The sequence below is a fragment of the Brassica napus genome, chromosome C9 (assembly GCF_020379485.1).
Source record: "Brassica napus cultivar Da-Ae chromosome C9, Da-Ae, whole genome shotgun sequence".
NCBI classification, from domain to species: Eukaryota; Viridiplantae; Streptophyta; class Magnoliopsida; order Brassicales; family Brassicaceae; genus Brassica; species Brassica napus.
This window is the reverse complement of record NC_063452.1, coordinates 6567926-6577598: the sequence shown is the minus strand read 5'-3', so window position 1 is coordinate 6577598 and position 9673 is coordinate 6567926. Positions and strand designations below refer to the sequence as shown.

At 35.5% G+C, this 9673-nt stretch overlaps 1 protein-coding gene and 1 long non-coding RNA gene across 2 annotated transcripts; both read right to left on the bottom strand.

The window, feature by feature from the left end:
• Positions 1-2261: 2261 nt before the first annotated feature.
• Positions 2262-4744, bottom strand: LOC125592597. The gene is made up of 6 exons (XR_007328453.1): positions 3989-4744; positions 3689-3765; positions 3232-3595; positions 3060-3146; positions 2908-2986; positions 2262-2842 (listed from the first exon to the last, which is right to left on the bottom strand). It is a non-coding gene; the product is annotated as an uncharacterized LOC125592597 (long non-coding RNA).
• A 760-nt stretch (positions 4745-5504) lies between these two features.
• Positions 5505-7986, bottom strand: LOC125592596 (subtilisin-like protease SBT1.7). The gene has a single exon (XM_048767865.1). The coding sequence runs from the start codon at positions 7920-7922 to the stop codon at positions 5646-5648; it is 2277 nt and encodes a 758-aa protein (XP_048623822.1). The 5' UTR covers positions 7923-7986; the 3' UTR covers positions 5505-5645.
• Positions 7987-9673: the final 1687 nt, after the last annotated feature.

Sequence of the window (9673 nt, the reverse complement as noted above, 5' to 3'; positions counted from 1 at the left end):
AGGAACTTTTTTCCTTCTTTGATTTTTCCTGTGCACAGAAGTAATAAACCACAAAGATACGTATCCTTGTTGTTTTTTCCATTTGCAGAATTGCATAGGTGATTGAGTGCTTCGTCCGATCTTTAATACCAAAACGACAAAAAATGCCATTATTCTCCAAACGAAAAAAGTAAGGAAAATCAGTTACTATTGTTTGGTTCAGTTCAATGACAATACACTTACAATTAATTTAGAATGACCAGTAGTTAGCTAACTATTTTTTGGCATTATTTATCTTTCTATTCATTTGACAACCATGTGCCGGCTTAAATGTAAGAATGTTACAAAGAGACCATAAAACTTACTGGCCCAAATATTTAAGGATGTCCTTCTAGTATTGAGGAAAATGTAATATGATATAGGAATAGAAAATGTAATATGATATAGGATTAGTGATGCCCTGCAAGTGCAATGAGTATGCCAAAAAGTATGTTAAGAAAAACTTGATATTATCTTTTGTAAATACCCTTTTGTTAGTGTGAGTAGCTCGGTAGGTATCTGTTCTCTAAATTTGATCATCTTCTCGTAATGAAAAGCATGTACTCCTCAAGTTGAAAACTATGTCTTTATTAACTGATCTTGATTCAAATTACATGAAAGAAAAACAGAGTAGACACAGTATTGGACCTTACTGGATCTAAACCGAACTTGGAACATAGGAGCACATAAGTGGGTAGTAACAGCCTTCCCCTAGCTCCACTTATTCTTGTAGCATCCTTCCTCTCCAATTATGCAAGCTGTGTTGCTTACTCTCTCTCCAATTATGTGTAAACTGCTATCGTAATTTTAGGCTTGGCATTTGTTGTTCTAAAATGTCGGTCAGGTTTTTTGTTTAGTTTTATTACTTATCTGATGGTTTTTGGCCTTTTTACAAAGTGGTGAAATGTTTCCAGGAAAATGAAAAAATGACATTGATCAGATGTGAAATTTAGCTATCATTTGGGTCGATAATTTATATGTTAGGTAACTATATTTTTGTTCTAATGGTGTTTGTGAATTTTTCTTTTTTTTTTTTGGAATAAAGCATGAGAAAATTGTTTTATTTGTAAACGAAAACGGATGGGCTAATAGTTGTGCAATTTAAATCAGAACTTAAGAAAATGGGTTTTATGAAATTCACAAATTTTATGTTGTTGGGGGTTTCACATTATTTCGTGAGTGTTGTTACGTAACATAAGAATTGTATGACTTACGCCAACATTGATCATATGTTGCTTTGTCTCCGTTGAAGTTTGTCCAAGTATATATTTTCAAAACTTCTATGTTTTTTCAATAACATGGTTGCGCCATAAAGTACATGGCATTGAAATAAAAACACCTTCCACAGCTGATTAGATATGAAAAAGCCTCAAGTCGGTGTTTCTTTTTGGAAATACTTTTGTATATTTTTTATATATTGACCTTGGGCCGTTACCGGCTAAGAGAATTCTTATTACTAAATAGATGTATCATGTGATTGATGCAAGTGAATGGTGGTCGGTCATGTGGAAAACAATATAATAAATTGACTTCTCTCTTTTTATTCTTATTAATTTTTCTATTCATTCTTCAATTTTATGTACTGAGTTTTATCATATTTATTTTAAATTAAACTGTTACTTTTTCACTAAAATTTCCACTAAATTCATGGTATATTATAGAGTTTAATCTATTTTTTTATTTGCTAGCTATTCAAACTGATTTAGTTTAAAAAATTATGTTTTGATTATTTATTAATCATTAATTATGTTTGATCTAGTTATGTTTTTGATCGTTTATTTTATTAATAATTTTCTAAATTGGAAATTGGAACCAAAAAAAAATCTTTAAGTTCACATTTTTATTTTTGTTAGCTTAAATTTAATGAAACACGATATATATCGTAAATGTCTTGCCTTGTCTTTAACAATGTTTTTATTTAAATTTTTTAACCAAATATTGAAATCGTATTGTCTTTGGCTAATCCACTATATTTTAACTTCTAGAACTTTATTTTATTTTGTTTTAATCGGGGAAAGCTATAAACATATTTTACTAAATATCTTTATACTACTGAGTTTTAATTTATATTTTAAACGTTATTTAGAACCAAAATCCCTGACAAAATTCGCTAAACCTTAAAACACACCGGAACTGTTTTTAAAAGTAACATATGCCTTTCGAAGTTAAGTTTTTAAGACTATGGTTTCTGAACTTAATTGGGTACAAATCTAAACAATTCTGAAAATAATTGTTCATATTTATGTATTATTTTAAATCAGTATCTATATAACAAAATTATTGAATTTTTACATTTTACTCTCCAATAACGTTTGCCGGTTTGACGGCCGGCCGTTCTCCTCAGAAGCGCGGCTTCTCCGTCTTTGGAGGCACGCAATGTCATGAAAGAGGGAGAGCTTATGGAGGTTGAAATGATCCTTCTAAGATGATCACCCAACGTGCCCCAACCCCCAACTGCAACTTTCAACTCACATGTAAACCATCCCATACTCCTAGCTAAGCTGACAAAAACTTTTTAATAGAGAGTTAGTGTGACATAGTCTAATCTGTGTTGACAGGACGGGAACAACAACCCAGAAGATGATATGCATGGATTTACATGTGTGTCATGCATGTGCTCTGATGGTGAGAAGCTATCTACAACTCACACTAACACCACCTGTGGTGCAGGCCCAGTATTTGCCTCCACTGAATGATATCACGACATCTACAGAAGCTACTGTGGCGAGAGCTCAGTTACGGAACCACATGTTACAGTGCCGGGGGGCGTACTCAAGAAACCACGCAACGCTTAGCTGCTCAAGTAATCCATATGAAGTGTTTCCTGCATTTTATGAAGTCTGAATTGCAGTGTCTTTTTTATAACATCATTTGGTTACGCAAACTTACTTGTATGTCTTTAACGCTTCAATCGCTATAGCACATGAAAATGGATGAGCAGAATAAGTAAATCCATGCGAGAAATCACCTGAAATACCAAAAATGGTTTTTAAGATCAGAACATTTGAGTCTTACCACGTTAGGCATAACTAAAAACATACCAAGCTTGTTGCTTTGAGAATACATGACATCTGCTACTTTTTGACTCATAAGAATGGCTCCATCGGCATATGTGCTGGAGACGGTGCCTGCATATATTAAAACACTAACCAATCGTACGGGAAATTTGTCAACCGAGATAAAAGGCTACTAATCAGTTTGCAAAAATCTCACCTTAGCTAAGGACAGAAGATCTGGCTTGATGGTGTATTCACTTAAAGGCCAAACAAAATACAAATGGTTAGTCATGTATTTTTGTTATCCATCGATTTTGGGGTCATGGTAATGAACATGGTTCAGTTAGATATGCACATACTTCAACAGCAATGAGCAGGATATCATACTGCAAACAACAGCTTGGACCTGCAGTACAGAAAGAGCCCAATATACTTGGTACTTAGTAACACAAAATAGCATAACCATTGCCAAATGTACTTAGTACCAATGAAGTTATAGAAATGACCTTTTCAAATTACGTAGCAGGTGGAGGTATCACACGAACAGCAACCATGACTGGTTCAGCGATAAAAGCACCAATCTAGAAAGAAGATATTTGTGTTATATTGAGATGCCAACATCATCCTAACACATAAAGATGGCAATTTCCATAAGTAATCAATCGAATGTTTACTGTTTCTGGTCCCTCTTTAATGATAAGATCCTCTGCATTCTTGACTAATCTGGTTGAGAACTCCACTTCCGTTTCACCTGGACAAACAATTCTGAGGTTAGAATCAAAGATTACTTTTAGTGGTACAGTGGAAGTTTTTGCTGGAAGATGAAAACGCCAGTAGTGAAGGAGCACAAACGGTGCAGGTAAATCAAAAGTGCAGTGCTGGAAGGCTGGAAAAATGGATTACATTTGTTACCAAAAAAAAAGAAAAGGAGAATCTTTGGCACTTTTTTAGTAAGGAAGTGTATTTTTTCTTACCCTGAAAAACTTGCTGATATCAGAGTGGAGCCATGGTACCTGAAGATCATAGCATCGCACTTATAAGCACATTCAGATCTATAAACACAGTCAAGCACACAAAACGACAAGCAAATATTCTTTTCTCACGATTTCTTTCTGGATATAAATTTCATATAATTTTATGCAATCAAAGTTTGTAAGGAAACCATCAAAAAAATAAGATGAAGCACTGCAATATGGAGAGGGCTTCATGGCTTATTTATAGTATGAAGAATTAGGGGTAATGAAATCGATGTTGAAGACGGATCATTGAACTCGGCGTAGTGGGTTTAGAGGCCGGAAGAAGTTAAAGTACTCGCTTTAAGGCGTGAATCAATTAAAAGAAGTAACGTTTGGCAGAGGAACACCCATGGGAGCAAGGGAAATCGAGAAGACGAAGAAATCGAGAAGACGAAGACTTTGAGAATAGAAGTGGGCCCATAATAGATTGCTTATTACGTGTCGTACCAAAACTTGGCCCGATCAACACAACACAGCAAAAACAACATTGGAAGCTTAATTTAGGACTGCCACGTGTCATTGATTGCCCTCCCCTACCTGATAACGTGGACGCAGGAGGAGAGAGACAAGACAACTTTATTGTATAAAATCTTAGAGAGAAATTAACAAAATAGTTCTCAACTTTCAAATTTAAATCAAAATAACTTCAACGCATATACGCATCATTTTATTCATTAATTTCATTTAAACACGAATATAACTCATTAAGCAAACAATTTTAATACGACAAAAAGTCAACAATGTTAGTTATATTTAACTGTTGATTTTCGATTGAATCGAAATAATTTGATGATTAACACAAATATGAATTTATTTTTGTTTCAAATTATAAGTCGAGAACTTAAGCGACTTACTTATTATAGATTTCGCAGTTCGATTAAAATAGTTTATTTAAATACACATATATATATATATATATATATATTTTTTTTTTAAATAAGCTTAAAATAATATTAAAATATGAATTTTTATCTTTTCTTTTCTTCTGGATTTTTATCTGCAAATTTGTGTAATTGATGGAAAGAGGTGAGTTTACTATTAACAAAAGCCATACATTTTAATAGTTTGTTTGAAGATAAGTATTTCGATGGATCTCCTTATTACCTCATATTGATGAACTTCTTGTCGTTGGTTTCTTCAAATAGAAACCTCTTGTTCGTTATCATTAGATCTTAGAGTCTTTTCAACCTTATGAGATTCATATTTTTATACTTATCGTAATCACATTGTTATGATACACTGGAGGTGGTTGATTGCTGAGAGTTTCCTACGTAGAGTGGTTCACATTCATGCAACGTGAATCAAGATTGACCAATAATTTCAGCAAAAAAAAGAAGATTGGCCATTAATAAATCATGAACTAGTAATGCATGCCTAGTATATTTCGTATCTCATACACTAATTTAATAATTGTCAGTATATATGTCCACAGCCTAGTAAATAGAAATAGTCATAACACACTAGCCAGCTAAAATAGTCTTAACCCTTTTTATAGTTTTCATTAAATATTCAAGTCACATGATAAATTACCAACAAAGCAGACTGCATGCCGTTTAACCGAAACAGAATTCTTATGAAAGTAACATTACAATATCTGCTAGTCATAATTGACCACCTATGACCAGCTAATCGCCACGGGACTGGCCACCACATGTTTCCCATCTGACCACTCAATGGTCCCAAAGCTGTTAGACCCAGACGGCTTAGACGAGTCAACTGTAAACGTTACCTCATAAGATTTCTTCTCGTTTACTTCTTTAAAATTCAAAACCGCCGGTTCAACCGAAATCTTGAGTGCTGTTGTCTCCGACGTTACTTTAACCGAGTATGACCCAGCTCCTCCAACGTTTGTGACCGTGCGTGTGTACTTGTACGTGTCGGAGCCGTCGACGTTAACGGCAAAAGACGGATAGTTTAGATCAGCGACGGAGTACGTTTTGCTTGGGTCGCAAGCGTAATTGCCTCTCGATATGATTCTGATCAGCGACGAATTGTATTTCAATGCGCAGAGGAAACCTAAATAATCGGCCGTCGTTAGATCGTAGATGAGTCCTGGATTGACGGCAGTCGTCGGTGACACGTGTCCTGCACCGTGCCCGAACGGCGTTGAAGGTTTAACCGTCGCGATGTCAATGATCGGTTGTTCGTCTTTGTAGGTACTGTAAGCAGTGGTCATGAGAGCAGATCGAATCGCGGCCGGGCTCCATTCGGGATGCACAGACTTGAGAAGAGCCGCTAAACCGCTCACGTGAGGGCAAGACATGGACGTTCCTGAGATGATGTTGAATTCCACGCGGCGAGTATCGGAAGCTAGTCCGGAAGGTCCCACAGCTCCGGTCCACGCGGCGAGGATATTGACTCCCGGAGCGATCAAGTCCGGTTTGAGAATGTTTGGCGTTATCGGATTAGGTCCTCGCGAGCTAAATGCTGCAAGCACAGGAGACGGCCGGACGTTGACGACCGTTCCTTGGAACACAATCGAAGCGGTGGGATTCGGATCGGTCAAGGCGTAGTGGCGGATAATGTCACTGGCTTTCTCTCCCACAGTAGTCGCTGGTAACAGAAAAGCATTTGCCGTAAGCTCTTCTCCCTCGTAGGCCGTATTTGCAAGAATCATTCCGAGTCCACCCGCAGCTTTCACTACCTCCCCTTTCTCAACCCTATTCCCTCCTTTCTCGCACATAACGATCTTCCCCTTTACCTTCTCGGGAATTAGTGTTCCGGGGAAACAAAAATTTCCATAAGTAGCATTGTTACTAGCATTCCCAGCGTAAACAAACGGCAACAATTTAGAGGGAAGGGCGTCTCCTTTAAACAAGGAAACTCCAGTATATTTGTTCCCGTTGCCGAGAATCACGAGCGCGGGGAAATCACGATCTAATGTACCAGCACCAACCGTAGTAATCCACGGAGCTACGTTCGCTACACTGAACGAGAAGGGGCCATTATTACCAGCAGAGCAGGAAACAAAGATCCCGCTTTCCATGGCCGCGAATGCTCCAATGGCAGTAGCATCTGTATAGCCTGTCCTTCTACCGCTGAGCGATATCGACAGAACGTTGACATTTTCTTCAATGGCTTTATCCATTCCAGCTAAAATATCTGAGCTGAAGCAACCAGTTTTCCAACAAACTTTGTAAGCAGCCACTCGAGCGCGATAAGCAATCCCACGGGCTGTTCCATTAGCGAAGCCTAAAAGATTAGCTCCTTCCACGACTGATCCCGCTGCGGTTGACGCCGTGTGTGTTCCGTGACCTTCGTCATCTCTAGGCGATTTTGACTCTTTGGATTCGTCCACTGGCCCATTAATTGCTTCGTAACCCCGAACGAAGAATCTAGCTCCGATTAGTTTGCGGTTACAGAGGGACGTGGTGAATCTAGTCCCAGCGTCGCAGCCGCCTTTCCATGTAGGAGGAATGGGGCCGTATCCTTTGTCGGAGAAGCTTTTGCTCTCTGGCCAAACACCGGTGTCGAGAACTCCAACGACGACGTCGCTAGATGGACCGGTTTCAGGGAATAGGCCTGCGTTGTGTACGTCGAGCCCGAGGAACAGTGGAGTACGAGTGGTGTGTAACTCGTACCGCTGCTCTGGTTGAACCGAGATGACACCGGGTTGGGTCATCAGCGAGTCGGCTTCTTCAGGAGTAAGCCGAGTGGCGAATCCATGAATTGCGTTGTTGTAAGTGTAGAGCATTTCAGCAGATTCTGAGACTGAGCGGAGTGAGGAATCGTACCAGAGAGAGTGGTGGTCGAAGCTCGAGGGCATCTGAGATTTAGCCATGTGAACGATGTAAGTAGCTTGTTGAGCTCCATCGGAGACGTGGAAGGAACTCAGATAGAGTAAAACGATGAAGAAAAAAGAAGCAGTAGATGAGAGAAACGAAGAAGACATGTTTTGTGAGTTGTGTGGAAAATGTGAAGATGTGCGAGAGTTTATATAGAGTGAGGAGAAATTACTATTACACTCTTGTATCCAATATTCTGCTTTGAAAGTGATCACTTTTGTTTTTCTTTTTGATTTGTCTCTAAAATTTATTTTGTTTTTTAGGTAAATTTTAATCTTTGTAGACTTCTGTTCATCAAGACAAAATAAAGACTTTTGTTTACATGATTTTAGCTCTGGCCAACATGAAATAATAATATATCCAGTTTCACTAATTACTATAATTAACCACATTGGATATGGTCGAATGGTATGACAGACTAGGCAAAATGCTAACCACTCCAGATTCAAAACTACCAGTATAGAGTAACCGCACTAGTCTATTAACAAGAACAAATTACTATACTTTGGTATTATCTCGAGACGATTACTGATTTATTTTCTTGAGATTATATGTTTTTGTTCAGTATTAACCTCTTTAATTCTGATATTTACTGTGACTCATCTGAGATGATAAAGATTGGTTATAGTTTTGATAAAATCATCATGCCATGAGGGATTCAGAAAACCTTTATGATGTTCAAATAGCATTAACACTAATAAGTGAATATAGCCTTTTAATATTTAACTAGGTGTTTGCCCGCAATTTTACGGGTAATTATATTATATGAAGAAATATATATTAAGTTTACATTGTTATGATTTTTGAATAATAATTAAAATTTTAGAATTTTAATTTTTAATTTCAAATAGTTGGATATTCAAAAAATTTAGTATATATTTTTAGAAGATCATTGAGATTTAAAATAGTTCAACAACGTAAACCTTAGTCATTACAAATATTTCTCTTATAGAAAAGCAATATTATAATTAATTCAGATAATTGGTTGTAGAATTACTTTATATTTTATTTTAAAATGTGAAAAAACCGGGCATATTCTAGCTTTCAAAAAATAAAAATAAAAAGAGTTTTTTTTTTGTGTAGGACCAATACAATGATCGGATGCTTTTATCATGAAGATATTTTGTAAATATTTTTGTGTGGACTTTAGAAACCATAAAAAGTTCTAATAATTTTTTACCTACATATATAATTATTTTATATAAGAATATATAACCATAAAAATTTCAATAAAAAAAAGTTAAAGTATTTTATTTAATTATATATAAATAATTGATAAAGAGAAAGAAATTGATAAAAAAATATATATTATTTCTCCAATTCTACAATTAATTACCATAAATCATTATTTGTAATATTACATGTCTTATCTGGTAATTTATATTAATTATTTCTATAGTTACCTTTTATTTTTAGATCTGATTAAAATAAATAACTAATAAACGTCAACAACCAATCAAATTATAACTTTTTAAAAAAACTTAACCTATTAACAATATATACAAAAAAAATCACTTAAGTGACTTCTCAATTAATATATAATATGATTTATCTCTTTAAAACCAAGGGTAAATTTGGTTAATGTTTACATGAAAACATGTATTAGGAAAATGGTAATCTAAGTAATTTTTCTCATAATTTTGTCAAATTACAAATCACACTTTCTCATTCATTTTTTATTTAGTGTTTAACATAAAACTTCAATGGGTTAAACAAACCATTTCTTCCTTTAAAACACACCCATTTTAATTAAATTTGATTAATTAATAAGAAAAAAAATAATTTTTAAATTTTTAAATAACAAAATGTTGTTATTTTAGGCATATATACTTAATATTAATGTGAGATCCAATATTAT